This window comes from Monodelphis domestica, chromosome 1 (genome assembly GCF_027887165.1).
Source record: "Monodelphis domestica isolate mMonDom1 chromosome 1, mMonDom1.pri, whole genome shotgun sequence".
NCBI lineage: Eukaryota > Metazoa > Chordata > Mammalia > Didelphimorphia > Didelphidae > Monodelphis > Monodelphis domestica.
The window spans coordinates 723,375,685-723,391,774 of NC_077227.1; the positions used below are offsets into that span (position 1 = coordinate 723,375,685).

The 16,090-nt window shown below is 46.0% G+C and overlaps 1 protein-coding gene across 1 annotated transcript in view; it reads left to right on the forward strand.

The window, feature by feature from the left end:
* Nucleotides 1–14,294: 14,294 nt before the first annotated feature.
* EIF2AK3 (eukaryotic translation initiation factor 2 alpha kinase 3) overlaps nucleotides 14,295–16,090 on the forward strand; it is a 63,659-nt gene continuing 61,863 nt past the window's right edge. The window contains exon 1 of the mRNA XM_001379238.4: nucleotides 14,295–14,957. Coding sequence (XP_001379275.2) covers nucleotides 14,656–14,957 — 302 coding nt within the window. The 5' untranslated portion in view covers nucleotides 14,295–14,655. The remainder of the gene's footprint in view (nucleotides 14,958–16,090) is intronic.

Below are 16,090 nucleotides of genomic sequence, written 5' to 3' on the forward strand. Positions count from 1 at the left end.
AGAGAGACAGAGACAGAGACAGAGACAGACAGAGACGGAGATAGACAGAGAGACAGAGACAGAGAGAGACACAGAGAGAGAGACACAGAGACAGAGAGACAGAGAGAGACAGAGACAGAGAGACACAGAGAGAGAGAGAGACAGAGACAGAGATAGAAACAGAGACAGACAGACAGAGACAGACAAAGAGACAGACAGAGAGAGAGAGAGATAAAGGCAGAGGAAGAGGAGAGAGTCCTAGGTCTCATCCAAGGGGAAGTTCTCCAAAGTCTCTAGTGTAAAAATCATGGAAACTTTCATATCTTCCCAATTAGCAGGTTGAAGTGAGGTTGGCCTCTTGTATCTTCTCTCTAAGCCAGAAGCTAAGAGCACCCAAAGTAACTTGACACCCTGCACCCTCATTCAGCCCATTGTACCAGTGGGCTTCGGGACAGGGATTACACAAGTGTAAGTGTACGTCATTCCCTCATAATGCTATGAGCTCCTTCAAAGCAGGGGCTGTCTTTTGCCTTTCTTTGGACCCGGGAGCACTTAGCACAATGCCTGACATATAGTAGGCACTTAATGTTTATGTGTCATCTCACCCCACTCTCCCTTCTCCAGTCTTGTAGGATGCAGGCTCCTGGAACACCAGGACATTTTTTTTTTATCTTTACATCAGCAACACTTGGCACAGAACCTTGCATACAGCAAGTGCTTAATTAAAGTGTTTAATAATTGAAGTATCTGTACCTGGATAGAAAGGCATCTATATCCATATAACCTTACTGTTTCTTTGTGCTCTGGCTTCCTCCTTTGGAAAATGATGGGGTTGGATTCCTTGACTTCTGATGTCCCTTTCTGTTCTAAATCGCTAATCCTCTGTTCTTTCTACATCACCATCAAGTGGTCATCCATCCAGCTTCCCCTTGAAGATCTCTAATGATATAGAAGTCATCAACAGCCCATTCCAGTTGGGCAGCTTATTGAATTGAGGGCTGATCTGGAATCAGGAAGACCTGAGTTCAAAACCAGTCCCAGATACTTACTAGCTGTGTGACCTTGTGCAAGTCACTTAAAACTCTATTTTTTTCTCCATCTTGACCCTTTGGTGAACCAATTCACCTCTACATGGTCCTTCTCTCTTGAATTCTTAGCCCTCTCATCTATAACACCTAGCCAAACCTTAGCCTTGGATCATAGGTGGAGAAAATCTGACATCCCCACTCTTTCACTTATTTTCTTTCCCTCCTTTATTTGTTGGTTCATTTCCTACTGCCTGTAAACACGCCTGCATCTTCATCCTAAAAAAACGCTCACTTGTTTCTTCCATCACTGCTAATTATGACCCTTTATCTCTTCTGTCCTTTGTAGCTAAAATTCCTGAAAAGATCCTCTGTAATTGGTACTTGCAGATTCTTTCCTTTCACATTGCTCTTCTCCTTTTACTACTGCCTCCAGAATCAGATAGAAAAATGCTGTGTTTGGCATTCAAAGCCCTACATAACTCCTCTCCTCCCTGTCTTTCCAGTCTTCTTATACCTTGTTCTCCAACATGTACTTCAATTCAGTGTCACTGGCCTCCTGGCTATTCCATGAGCAAACCCCTCCATCTCTCAGCTCTGGGCATTCTTACTGGCTGTCCTCCTGCCTGAAACACTCTTCCTTCTCTGCTCAGATTGCTGATGACCCTGGCTTCCTCTAAGTCCCAACTAAAAGCCCATCTTCTTTAAGAAGCCTTCCTAATCCCCTCTTAATCCTCCTGCCTTTCCCTCTGTTAAGTATTTCCCATTTATCCTGAATATAGTCAGTTCTGTGTATATATTTGCTTGCTTGTTGTCCCCTCCATTAGATTGTAAGCTCCTTGAGGGCAGGGATGGTGTTTTATACTTTTTTGTATCCCCAGCACTTGTCACATTATCTGGCACATAATAAGCATTTAATAAATGTTTATTTATTGATTCCCTTAGTTTCCTCATCTGTAAAACAGATAAAGTTTGTACCAGCCTCCTGAGGTTGCTATGAGGGTACCATTTATAAAATATTTTGCAGACTTTAAAGTATTATAAAAATACTAGGTATTATCATTATTGATGGAAGGCAAGAGGGGCAATTAGACAACACAATGGATAGAGCACCAGGTCTGGAGCCCAGAGGTTCAAATGTGACCTCAGACACTTTTTAGCTATGTGACCCTGGGCAAGTCACTTAATCCCAGTTGCCTAGCCCTTGCCATTCTTTCTTAGAGATGATAGCCAGATTGAAGGCATGGGAGAAAAGAAGGAAGGAAGGAAGGGAGAGAGGGAGAGAGGAAGACAGAGAAGGAGGGAGGGAAAGAGGAAGGAAGGAAGGAAGGAAGGAAGGAAGGAAGGAAGGAAGGAAGGAAGGAAGGAAGGAAGGAAGGAAGGAAGGAAGGAAGGAAGGAAGGAAGGAAGGAAGGAAAGAAGGAAGGAAAGAAGGAAGGAAGGAAGGAAGGAAGGAAGGAAGGAAGGAAGGAAGGGAGAGAGGAAGGGAGAGAGGAAGGAAGGAAGAAAGGGAGGGAGGGAGGAAGGAAGGGAGAGAGGAAGGAAGGAAGAAAGGGAGGGAGGGAGGGAGGAAGGAAGGAAGGGAGAGAGGAAGGAAGGAAGAAAGGGAGAGAGGGAGGAAGGAAGGGAGAGAGGAAGGAAGGAAGAAAGGGAGGGAGGGAGGGAGGGAAGTAGTAAGGAAAGAAGGAAGAGAGGGAGGGAGGGAGAGAGGAAAGAGAGGAGGAAGGAATGGAGGAAAGGAGGGAAGGAGGGAGGAATGAAAGGAGGAAGGGAGGTCCAGGTACAACACCAGAACCTAGACTCTAGGGTTGTCCTTCCCAAGCCCCAATAGCTCACCAGACAGACTTCTGAGTGATAATAAGAAAAAGAATGAACAAACTGAACAGTCAAGGGTGGGATCATTGGTCTATGATTTTTGCCAAACACATCCCGTAAGTCAATAATGGGGATCTTATAATGCAAGCCCTGAGGAGCCAAGGTAAATAGAATCCAAGCTGGAGGGCCCAGAGCTCTGTGGTCAGCTGCCTTTATGCTTAATGTTATCTTGCATGTTTATTACCTAACAGAAAGGAGGAAGAAACACAGGTGCCTCATGATAATGACTCATAACTTTCCATTAAAGACTTTTCGAAAATGGTACTAAGACTCAAGTCAGGCCTTAAAATGGCAGCAGGCAGAGAGGATGAGTTAGGCTGCCATCTCCCAGCAGGAAGAATTTGTGAATTTGATCGTGTTTTGGAATATAATCAGTTCTCAGCCAAAGAGGACCAGATCTCTCCAAAGGAGACCCAGCCTCAAAGTTCTGTACAAATTTCCCAAGATTTTATGAATGTGGGGAAAAGCCAGTCCTCACTCATACAGTCTTCCTGTCTGGCAGGGAACGTCACTTCTTCCTTCTTGGCAAATCCCAGTTCAAGTTCAAGTTCAAATCCAACAATCTGGATCACAGGTCCCAAGGTGGGCCCTTTGCTTCTGAAATTCAGCTTCCCCAAACCCTAAGCCTTCTCCCTTCCCCATGGCCACCATTTTGGAGAACTGAGTTTTAATACTCACTTTCCATTTTGCCTCCTACCCTTTGTCTCCATATACAAGAAATCACAAAAATGATTATTTTAAAAATAAACATTATTGATGCCTTTTCTTTCTTACACTGGTTATTTCTAGAAATAGATTCCTTTCCCCTTTTACCCAAATATCCTCCTCCTACATAACTAAGAAAACCAGTTAAGCAAGAATAAGTGATACAAAAATGTTCATTTTTTTGACGATGTAAGTCCTTACACTCTGTTTTAGAATGGATGCTAAGTATTGGTTCCAAGGTAGAAAAGCAATAAGGGCTGGACAATGGGGGTTAAGTGACTTGCTCAGGGTCACACAGCTAGGAAGTATCTGAGGTCAGATTTGAACCTGGGTCTTCCCACTTCAGGCCTGGCTCTCTATCCACCGAGCCATCTAGCTACTTCTAGTGTGTCTGCTCCATTCTCTCAGCTGAGAAGTGGGAGTTAGGTTTCATTATGGATTCTCTGGACCACGGTCAGCTTCCTTTCATCTGGCTTTTCATTGATGTCCTGGCAGTCGTTGTAGGGCTCATTTTTCTGCTTTTGTGATTTTGTTCTGAATCTTTGTCTCTAGGGGTTCTCTGCAAGGGGGAATACAGGGTATACACAGAGAATACATTTTATACTCAGACAGAACATATTGAGGCAAAGTAATCAATGGATCCCCCTAAAAGAAATCAACCTGAGATCAAAGAACCTCCTGATGGCTTAGGGGTATTGTATTGTACCCCTGCCTCTTTAATGAAGTGCAGATGCCTCCTCCCTTTGGGACTGGGAATGAGGTTGGAGCACTTTGCCCTGCAGTCCTTCCAGAAGATGACCCTTTGTTTGACACGTCCCCCATCAGTCATTTTGTGGGTGTCCTCAAGGTGCTCTGCAGCCTCCAGGGAGATGGCTTTTCTAACAGGAATTCATTGGGTAAAGGAACTTCTCCTCCCTCTTTTGTCTCTGCTTACCACTCCTCCCTGCCAGCCTGGTATGTGTATATATAATTATAGATTACAAGCTTGGAATCTGTAACCATGAATCCTGTCAGGCCAAAAACTGTAGAATTATTGCCTATGTGAGCTCAGAAAAGCCTCTGTTGAATCCTTGGCCACGTGCCTTCTTCTTAACTGAGATTGCCTTCTTATGGCCCAGTTCCTTTCTCTAGAACCACCTTCTACTCCTATCGAGAATCTTCTGTTTTAGACTGTAAATGTCTGATTGCTTCTTTCATTTTAAAATTTATTTTTGTTGTTTTAGAGGAAAGCAGGATTAAGTGACTTGTTCAGGGCCACACAGCGAGTAAGGATCTGAGGTCAGATTTGAACTCATGTCTTCTTGACTCCAGTTCTAGTGCTCTATCCACTTGGTACCACCAATGTCTAATTTTCTAGGTGGTTGGCGTCTCTCTGCCTGAAACCAAAGGTGTAGCAAACCAATTAGACTGCCTAAGCAAGATCTCTGCCTTCCCTATAAAATACTTGAGTGGCCCTGATCCCAGGATTCAAATCTCTACCTCTGAAACTTACTCTCTGTGTGACCTTAGGCAAGTCTCTTCTCAAGATCTCCATTCCCTCCTCCATAAAATGATGAACTCTCAAGTTCTTTTGACCTCAAGGTCTGTGCTCTTATGTGCAATGGATGTGTGTATCAATAAATATTTATTAATGTTTGTATTTATTTTTATTTTAAAATTTCAATTTCTATGAAAATATCATATTAAATAAAATTTATTTTATTATATAAATACATATTATATATATAAATATATATTATAATAAATAAATATAAAGCTAGGTAGCACAACCGACAGAGCACCTGGTCTGCAGTTGGAAGGACATAGTTTCAAATCTGCCCTCAGATGCTTCCTAGCTGTGTGACCCTGGGCAAGTCACTTGACCTAATTGCCTAGCCCCTGCTGATTTTTTGTCTTAGATGATACTAAGACAGAAGGTAAGGGTTTAAAAAAAATACCTCCATTTAAAAAATAGGTCAGTCATTATTTAAACTAGCTTCATGTAGCTTTGATTCATTAATCAGACTGTTAACGAGTTTATGTTGCATACTCCCAGTTTGGTCAGCTCACTTCATGACCTCCAGCCTTTTGGTCCTTTTGAGTTTTCTTATTGGCAGCTCCCAATCCATTCTACAGCTCACTCTTTATTTTTCCTTTGGTCACCAAGGAAACAGGGCTATCATCAGTGCCTCGTCCATACAGAATCAGGTCCTTCTTGATCTGTCCTCCAATCGCTTCTGACTCTTGGTGACCTCATTTGGGGTTTTCTTGGCAGAGATGCTGTAGTAGTTTGCCATTTCCTTCTCCAGCTCATTTTACAGATGAGGAAACTGAGGCAAACAGGGTTAAATGACAAGTACCCAAGACACTGAGAATAGAAAAACAAAAATTAAACAATCTCTGTTCTTTTTTAAAAAAAATAACTCTTTGGTAATGAATGTATAACTCAGTGGAATTGCTTGTCAACTCTGGGAGGGGGACAAAGAGGGGAGGGAGAGAACATGAATCATGTAACTTTGGAAAACTTATGTGTAATTTGTTATTGGAATAAAACAAAACTAAATTTTCAAAAATAACAACTTTTGTCATAGTATCAATTCTAAGACAGAAGAGTGGCAAAAGGGAGGCCATTGAGATTGAGTGACTTACCTAAGTTGGTTTACACAGCTAAGAAGTATATAAGGTGAGATTTGAACCTAGGACCTCTCCCATCCAGGCATGGCGCCACCTTGATGTCCTCTGTTAATCACTTCTTATGGCACAGCAGTATTCTATAGCAGTCATATACCACAACTTATCCAGCCATTCTCCAATTGATGCACAATCTTGCAATTTCCAGTTCCTTGCCACCACAAAAAGAGCTGCTACAAATATTTTGGAACATAGAGTTCTTTTCCTTTTTTTCTGAAGAAATCAGGAAACTCCAACTTCCTGTGTAAAGGAGATGAATTTGACCCCTGGGAGAGTGCGGTCCTAGAATTGATGCAGTGACTTAAAAACTACATTTTTATTGATATCTTTTATTTTTACATCATCAAAATCTCCCCCTCTGGAAACCAAATGGGGAGAAAGGTGAGCATTTCCCTACGATGGGTTCTTCTCAAATTGCCCCATGTATGTCAGGGATTGGGCTTTGGCACTGGCTCAGTTGGTTGCAATTCCTTCAAGCCTAATCTTGGTGAATATCTCCAACTGGGAGCCTTTTCGGATCTCCTGATTTTAGAGTTCTTTTCTGCTCTCGTTAGTATTGCATTTACTCATCTCTCTTTATCCTCTGCTGCATCCTTTAAGCAGAGTGTAAGCTATTTGAAGGCAAGGTCTTTGTATCACTAGGATCTAGCATTGCATCTTTTAGAATGGAATCTGAAATGTCGTTGGTATGGGGACCTCTCAGATGAGCAAGTTCCCTCCAGCTCCAAATGATGTTAATATTTGGCAATCGCTGCTTCTCTTTCTAGGTATTCACCAACCACCTCTTTAATGTTTTGTTCCCATTGATATATAGCTTTAGAGAATCACTGAGAAATTATATGACTTGCCCAAAGTCACATAAACCATTTTGTGTCAGGACGAATTTGAACCCAGATCTTCATGGACCAGTTGCCTAATTACATCATACTGGCTCTCACCTTGTACCTAGAAGGCAATAAATATTTATTGGATTGAATTGAATTGAAACTTTAAAGTCATCCAAAGTGTGGGTTCATGGCCAGGCAGCCCATCCTGGAAGATGATCATGTGGCCTTTGTGACAAGGAATCACTTTAAAAGACATATATATAGATGAGATTTCCCAATGGGGAAATTTCCAACATTCATAAGTCTAAGAAATTTTAAGGTTTACACCTTCCAGCCTTGTGTTGGTCATCTTTTTTTGGAAGCAAGGCTCTCATGGAAAGGAGACCAGTTAGTGTTTATTGTTAGGTATTTGAATGGAAAAATAGAAATCGTTTTGTATATACACATATATTTAGATATAGATGCACCTATACAGAATTTGGGTCAGGTCTCATTATTGGATCCATAGCAGGAAAATATTCCATTTAATTTCAATTAAATAGTAATAGCAACAACAATAATAGTCAACATGTATATAGAACTTCAAATTTGCAAGCACTTTACATAAATTATCTAATTAACATTATCTCAGAATTATCTCATGAAAGGGTGCCGTTATTATATCCATTTTACAGATGAAGCTGGGGCAGAGAGAGAAACAGAGAGAGGGGAGAGAGAGAGAGAGAGAGAGAGAGAGAGAGAGAGAGAGAGAGAGAGAGAGAGAGAGAGAGAGAGAGAGAGAGAGAAAAGAGGGAGGGAGGGAGGGAGAAGGGGAGAGAGAGAGAGTAATCCCAGAATTACAAAGCCAGAAAGTAGCTGAGATTGAAGATTTTAATGACTTTGTCACTTTACTGACTTTGTTGACTTTTTAATCCAAGTCATATATTTCAAGTTCCCTCTCTCTCTGGATAGATAGATAGATAGATAGATAGATAGACAGGTAGATAGATAGATAGATGGATGGATGGATGGATGGATGGATGGATGGATGGATGGATGGATAGATGGATGGATGGATAGATAGATGGATGGATAGACAGACAGACAGGTAGATAGATGGATAGATAGGTAGGCAGACAGACAGAAAGACAGATAGATAGATTGATCCTTTATGTCAGTATATATGCCAGTCTATATATACAGATATATAGAAATATGGTTAAAGATAGATATATTAAAAGTTATGCATCTTAAAATCCCCAAACAAAGCAAATAGAGAGAAAAGATTCACTATTCTGTGACTTCCCTCTTTTTAAAAGGGCTTCTTTGAATATGCAATGAGGGGTTCTCATGGTCTTCTCTAAATAGAATCAGAACAGAAATTTTGTGGTCAGAACTAGAGTTGGAATAACCAAAGATTGACTAACACTTCCTGGACTGGTCAGAAGTGTGTTGCCTGGGAACAGTCACTATATTTCCTTTTTTCTTCATCACCTCCTTTACCTCCCCCTCCCTTTCCCCAAAGGGTACAAAAGAAAAAAAAAATCTAAGTTATCTCTGTAGGTCCTACATGGAAAATTACCAGTTGCCATGTAGGAAGTCCTGACCTTGACTGGAGCTGACTCAGAATTAAAAAGCTGTTTGCATGCCAGAAGTCTCTTCTTGGATGACCACATTCTGAAACTTAGGAGAAGGCTTTCTATCTAGAAGGAGAGAATCATAGCTTGTCGGATCTAGGAGGGACCTGGTTGTATAATCTGATTCCTTCATTTTACTCATAAGGAAACAGAGGCTCAGAAGTAGGAAGAGACTTGCCCAAGGTCACTCACTTTTACTACACTAGTCCAAGGCACCAGGACCATTTACTCATTTGTGCTGCATTTTTTAGAAGGTCAGTTCAGGCTGTTAAGATTTTCAAATTTTTGCCTTTTTCAATAATTTTTTGGGGAAGTGGAATATTGGCAAATGGGAGCAGGGAGGGTAGAGCAATGGAAAAGAAGTCCCTTAACTTCTTCCTCTGGGTTTTTTTTTGGGGGGGGTCATGATCAAGGTTTGCATACAGCAAATCTGCTCTCTCTCCCTCCAGATGGTAAATAGAAAAGGGGAGTCAAGTCAGGGGTAAGGATCCTTCTACTCTCAGCCTCTTCCCTGCATATATCATCCTCTGGACTTTAGCTTACAGGACCAGAACCCTCAGATAAATAAGGATGTCTGATCCGCCCCCCACCCCCATCACTTCCAATCATCCATTTGTCTTTGGCATGTCACCTTTGATCTCTATATGAGAGAAAAACCAGCTTTTGTGTCCTTCTCTCAGCCAGATCTCAGGGACTGTGGGACTTGTTCAAGAGAAGCAACAGGGGGCAGCTGGGTAGCTCAGTGGATCGAGAGTCGGGCAGTCCTGGGTTAAAATCTAGCCTCAGACACTTCCCAGCTGTGTGACCCTGGGCAAGTCACTTGACCCCCATTGCCTAGCCCTTACCGCTCTTCTGCCTTGGAACCAGTACACAGTATTGATTCCAAGATGGAAGGTAAGGGTTTAAAAAAGAGAGAGAGACGCTTACAGAGACTGTGTTTTGTACAGTTAGAAAATCTTGAACCCCTATGTGCACAAAGGGAAAAGCATTCTGGGTAATGTAGTTTTAGAGGTTCAAGATTTTCCAACTATACAGTCTATTAGCCTTAGAAACAGGGAACCCCGAGTTTAAATTCTGTCTCAGATACTTTGTAACTGTATGACCCTGGGCATGTCACTTGATTGGCCTATCTTTAAAAGGATTTAATAATAGCCCTTCCTCCAAAGGGAGGATGAACATTTGGAAAGCCCTTTGGCAGTCTTTAAATGTTAGCTGTTATTGTTTGAGATAACACGTGTCACCTGCTTTCACCAGGGCCATTGGACAAGACCATAGAATAGGAGTGATGGTCCTGATTCTTGAACTGGGGAGCCCCAAGGAAGTCACTTCCACCTGAGTCGGGACACTGGGGGCTGCTCGTCCTCCTTGGAAAGCAGCCATTTCCCAGGGGCTCCCTTCCATCAGCCCCTCAGGGAGAGCAGCGCCAGAGAGGGTGGGCTCCTGTCCCATCGTCCATGCTGCCTTCTGTTGGGGAGAAAGCCTGGTGAGCTGGACGGAGCTAGAATGCCCGTCTGCTGCACCCAGCACAAAATGACGCCCCACAGCTGTGGATCCTGGAGGAAGGAGACTCAGGGCAGGGACCGCGCTGGGAACCTCTTGCTGCCTAGTTTGCCTGGACCACCTCCAAATGCATTTCTGCATCGCTGCAGAAAGAGGGATGGAGAGTCAGCTTGTCCAGGCAGCAAGTGTTTAAGGGGTCCCTGCTACACCCAAGGCGTTGATTGTGCTGAAGACCAGGGATCCCGTCTTCCCCAGAATGCTCTGAACCCCTAATCATAAAAACTCTTCTGTCTGGCATTTATAAATCCCCAGCTGCCTCAAGCCCAATATTCTGATCCCCAATTCAGTGCTCTTTGGAGTTAGAATTTTTGTTAAGTTGCTGCTTCCTCCTTGGATAATTTTGGATAAATTCACTTCAATTTCCTCTATTTACATTTGACCATGGAGGGGTGGGCTGACGTCCCATCCAAATCTCGGATCCTACCAAGGAGATCCAGAAATTAGGGAGGCTGCTCAGAACCACCAATAGTCTCCCAAAGGTCTGAATAATAATAATTTGAATTTCAATAGTGCCATCTGGGTTACAAACTTCTTTCCTCTCAGCAGCGGGTGCAGGTAGGTGGAAAGTTTGGGCTTAATGAAGGAAATCAATTGGATCATCCCACTCTACTTAAAATAAACTTCAGGATCCTAGCCCTGCTCCCACAACTAGGGTAGGACGCATTTGTATTGAGTCCATCAATCATTGATTTTAGACTTCCTGTGGGAAAAATCTTGGCTCAACGGTAGCAAGTCTGGATTGGAGGAAACTGAGGAAACTTGGTTAGGCTTTGGGGGTCATCCATGAATTGATGGGGGGGGGGGGGCGCCGGACAGCTCTTGGCTTCAGCCTCACTCTTGTCTTGGAGGAAGACCTTAGGAGTTTTGTAAAGTCCTTGCTTTGTCCTAGCAACATCCCTCTCCCCAAAAGAGCTGGTGGCCTGGACGTATTTGTATCCAGACTCAAAGACAGACTGGCCATTGATTAAGAATCTACAAAAAATCAACAAAGAACCAAAGGGGAGCCTCTGGAGGATTCCAGCAAAAGGAAAGCAAAGAGCTGTGAGTTACCCCCAAGGCACACACACGCTCTGAGCGCTGAGCTCACTTTCCCCTGGATTGGCTCCATCGTGGTGGGAAAGTGTAGCTGATATTGGGGGGGAGGGGGATGTTTGGTGCCAGGATGACTAATTGATAATCAAGCCCTAATCACAGAGGGAAGTACATGGGCAGGAGCTTGTGAACTGTCTAGAATTAGAAATGAGCCCCCTAACTCATCAAGGCCACTTACTGCCAGGAGAGGTGCAGCCACACTCTGGAGCACCAGGCTGCCCCGGAAAAGGGGACTTGGGAGAGTTCCCGTCAGGGACCACCTACTAACTATGTCCATATGACTTCTGCCATTGGACAGACGAAGGGAGGGTTGTTCAGAGGTGGGTTGGATCGAACCTGAATTCCTGGCTGTTGGGCGGTTTCCAGTATTTGATGGAGGGGTGACATTCCTTTCATTCTGTCTTTATAGGGAGGGTCCTATTATTTCACATTAATGATTCCACGTTGTAGCGTTGCTGCTCACCAGCAAGAGTTTCTCAAGCATCAGTGGGTGGTTGGTGTGAGTGAATGGAAGACTCAGCAATTAGGTCTTGATGGAACCTTCCAAAAGAGAGGTCCTAAACCCGTGTGAGGGGCCATTTGGATGCTTGTCCTGCTGCCCAGGAACCTTTGATGTCATCTCTTCCTTTTAATCACTTGCAAATTCAGCTTCTGGTTCCATCAGTAGGTCCAGAGAAGAAAGGACAGCAACTCTGCCTATCTATATCTATAGAGAAAGGGGGGGGGGGGGGCGGAGGGAGAGAGAGGAGAGGGAGGGAGGGAGGAAGAGAGAGGTGAGAAAGAGGGAGGGAGGAAGAGAGAGGTGAGAAAGAGGGAGGGAGGAAGAGAGGGAGGGAGAGAGGAGAGAGAGGGGGAGGGAGAGAGAAGGGGAGGAAGGGAGAGAGAGGGGGAAGGAGAGGGAGGGAGAGAGAGAAGAGAGGGTGGGTGGGAGGGAGAGAGAGAGGGTGGAAGGAAGAGAGAGAGGGAAGGAGAGAGGGAGGGAAGGAAAGAGAGAAGAGAGAGAGTGGGAGGGAGAGAGAGGGGGAGGGAGAGAGGGAGGGAGGGTGGAGAGGGAGGGGAAGGAGAAAGGGGGAGGGAAGGAGAGAGGATGGGAGGGAGAGAGATGGTGGGAAGGAGAGAGGGTGAGAAGGAGAGAGGGAAGGAGGAAGAGAGAGAGGGTGGGAGGGAGAGAGAGAGGGTGAGAGGGAGGGAGGGAGGGAGAGGAGGAAGGAGGGAGGGAGGGAGGGAGAGAGAGAAAGGGAAGGAAGGAGGAAGAGAGGAAGACAGAGAGAGGGAGGGAGAGATGGTGGGAGGGAGGAAAAGAGGGAGGGAGAGGGAGGGGGGGAGAGAGAGAGAAGGGGTTGGGCTGGGACCCTTTGCCCGACGTGGCTGCTGCCCCTGCTACGCTAGGACAGCTTGGAGCCAGGGGGAGGATGGATGAGGCTCCCTGGACACAGGGCTCAGGAAGCCCTCCCCAGAGGGGGCTGAATAGCCCTGAATAGCCCATTTGCCCCAGGGAATAGGAGGGGAGGCGGCACTGCCTTCCAGCTGCCAGCTCGGGAGTTCTGTGATTCTCTGATCTGCCTACTGAAGGGCAGGATCAGTGAATTACTCTCATTTGTGTCCCCCACTGGACTGGGCACACGGGAGGCTCTCGGGGAACATTTATGGAATAGAACAGGGAATAGCATTTACTGAATACCTACTATGTGCCAGGTAGGACTTTGCAATAGGATCTCATTTGTTCCTCACAATGACTGGGATGTGAGAGCTCTCACAGTCAGTCCCCATTTTACAGTTGAAGAAACAGACAAGAGATTCTGTGAGCTGTCCAGGGTCACACTGGCTGAGGGCAGACTTGAACTCAGAACTTCCAGACTGTAATCTCAGCACTCTTTGCCACCTCATTAAAGAGATGGTTCAAAGAACAGGTGATGGCACGCTAAACTCATACCCTTTTTGGCCAGGCTTACTAACTAGGGGCTTAGGAGAACACCATGGATAGCATTTGCTTCACTTTTAGTCAGGTTATTGATAACCCTTTCACTTTACCTCTCTTTGCCTTAGTTTACTCAACTGAAAAATGGGGATAATAATAGCATCTCCTTCCTGGGGTGGTTGTGAGGGTCAGAGGTGATAAAGGGCTGAGCACATAGTAGGTGCTTTTATAAATGCTAGTTATCAGAGTTATCCTCTTCTTGTGGGGAAGAAATGGAGGTAATTCGACGGTGTCAGAACATGTTGAATGAATGAAGGGTAACAATTTCTACTTCTATTTCTATTCTCTGTCACTTTAAGGCTTAGAAAGCATTTTCCTTAAAACCACTCTAGGAGTCAAATACACTCATTCAATAGTCAATGAAAAGGTTCAGAGAGCTGCAGTGAGTTACCAGAGGACACACGTCAGAGTCAGTATTAGGATTCGAACCCATGACTCTCCTAACTGTTTTTTTTACTATAGAGTCACTGGGTACTAGGCATCTTAACAGAGATGGCTTTCTTCCTGGGTGAGTGTCTATAAAGTACTTGAGATTTTAATTTGCCCCAGTTACTGGCATGAATAAAGCACCATCTTTCGCGAGAGGCGACTCCTTTAAGGCTAGCCTCGCCCCCGTCTTGGACTCCGCCTTCCAGTTTCCCCTTCACTTGTGAACTGCCGGGTTGCGTCATGACTACTGACCCACCCCTTTACAGTCAGAATCAGCCACGTATGAAGTGCTGCTTCCAGCCAATCATGGATAAAGAATCGCCCATTCCTCCGAGTGGCACGGGTTCTAACCAATCATCATCTTGTCCTCTTATAGCCTCGCGACCTGAGGGGTGGTGATCGTTTGCCTTCTGACCAATCCTGTGCCAGATCAATTTTCGCGAGTTCTTGGGGTAGCACCAATCAAATGGGAAGGATGTGGGGAGAGGCATCTTTCATTGGTCAGCCGCACGCGGAAGAGCGACGAGCTCTGGGAGCTCCAAGTACGATTTGATAGGCACCCGCCGTGTTGACAACCAGAGCAAGCACGCCCTCCTCCGCAAGATTCTGCCCCAGGACGCTGAATGGCAGCTATTCCAACTAATAGATGGGCCCATCTCCCAGGGCGGTCCAAGATGAGCTAGGAGGTAGCCCAATGAGCGGCCTCGGAGGCGAAGGGCCGCCGACTAGGCGGGCCCTAGACGTGGCCCGGGGAACCGAGCTGACTGTCAAAGCAGTCTGGGTGTCGGCGCGGCCGCCAAGTGCTTCTCCCCCCGGCCCGGGGCTCGTCTGAAGAAGCGGGAAGAGGTTCACGACGACGGCGGCGGCGTCTCCATGTCCACGCGGGCGGGGTGCTGCTGATGGAGCGCGGGACGCGCTGGAGTCCGCTGGCGCCGGCTCTGCTGCTGCTGCCGCTGCTCGCACTTGCGGCGGGGATGGCGGCTGCCTTGGGCCCGGCTCCGGAGCTCGCCGCGGCGGAGCAAGCGAACGCCTTTGGCCTTGGTGCTTCGGCCGCCCCGACCTCGGCCAGTGCTGCGGTGCCCTCGGCGGCTACCGCCGAGGTGACTGTGGAGGACGCCGAGGCGCTTCCGGCGGCCGCGGGTGATCAGGAGCCGCGGGAGCTCGACCCGGACGACGAGCCGGAACTGCGACCAAACAGCAGGTGCGTGGGCTCGGGCCCTTAACCCTCCACCCAAGAGGGAAACTGAGGCGGGAGGGGCCCTTTCACCCCACCCTAATGTCTAGAGAGGGAAATTGAGGCCAAGAGGGGCCCTAAGGAGCAGAGCAGAAGTTTGAACTCAGGGCACTACAATGGGGAAACAAGCACGAGCTCAGGAATCAAATCGCACAGCTCCATATGCCATCCTGGCCCCGAGCTCATCTCTAGGACCAGGACTCTGCGACTCACTATCTCTTCCTCTATATAATAGAATTTATAGCTGAAAGGGATCTTCGCAGGTCACGGAGGGGTTCTCTGAGGCTTAGGAGAAGGCAAACGACTTGGCCGAGATCAAAGTGATATAGCTGAGATTCAAGCAAGCCCTTTGACTCAAGAACCCACTCTGTTTTCCCTCCATCCGGGAGGCGGGAACAGAAATGGCTTCGGGAATGGGAGTGCTTTGAAGTTACCCAGCCCCTATTCCCGGCAGCCTTGGGGAGAGGGGTGTGTTGTGATCCATCCCCTCTTGGTAGGTGAGGAGACTGGTTCCGAGAGGCCCTGGTTTGGGAGGCTAACAGTTTATTAAGCAATTATTTATTATTGAGCATCTACCATTCGCAGAGGCTTGAGGGGTCCAAGGACAGAAAGGAAATAGCCCCCAGCCCTCTAAGAGTTTACGTACTTCTGGGAAGCACAGTGTTCTACAGAGAAGTTAACAGAAAATAGTTTGAGGAAGGAAAAAGTGCTCCTAACGGAGGCAGAAGAGCCCTCCACATATTCGGGTGAGGGGCCTCGGAAGTCATTTCATCTGACTCTTAGGAGGAGGAAGTCTAGACCCACGGGAGGGAAGTGGCAGACCCGGGTTCTCCTGACTCGTGGTCCAGGGCTGTTTTCACTCTAGCACACATGTATAGACTTGCCTCCATCGCACCATATCTGGAAAGGCCACAGGAAAACAGCCGAGGAAACAGATCAGGAAATACTTCTTTATTCCGTACCAATGGAAGCTGGATGATTCTTCTTTGCCTTAGTTCGAGTGGCCGCCGGTCAGGCTCCAGAAAAAAAGATCTAAAGCTGGATGGAGGCTTAAAGATAGCCAGCCCTTTGGAATAGGAAAGCGCTGTGAGGAATCCGTA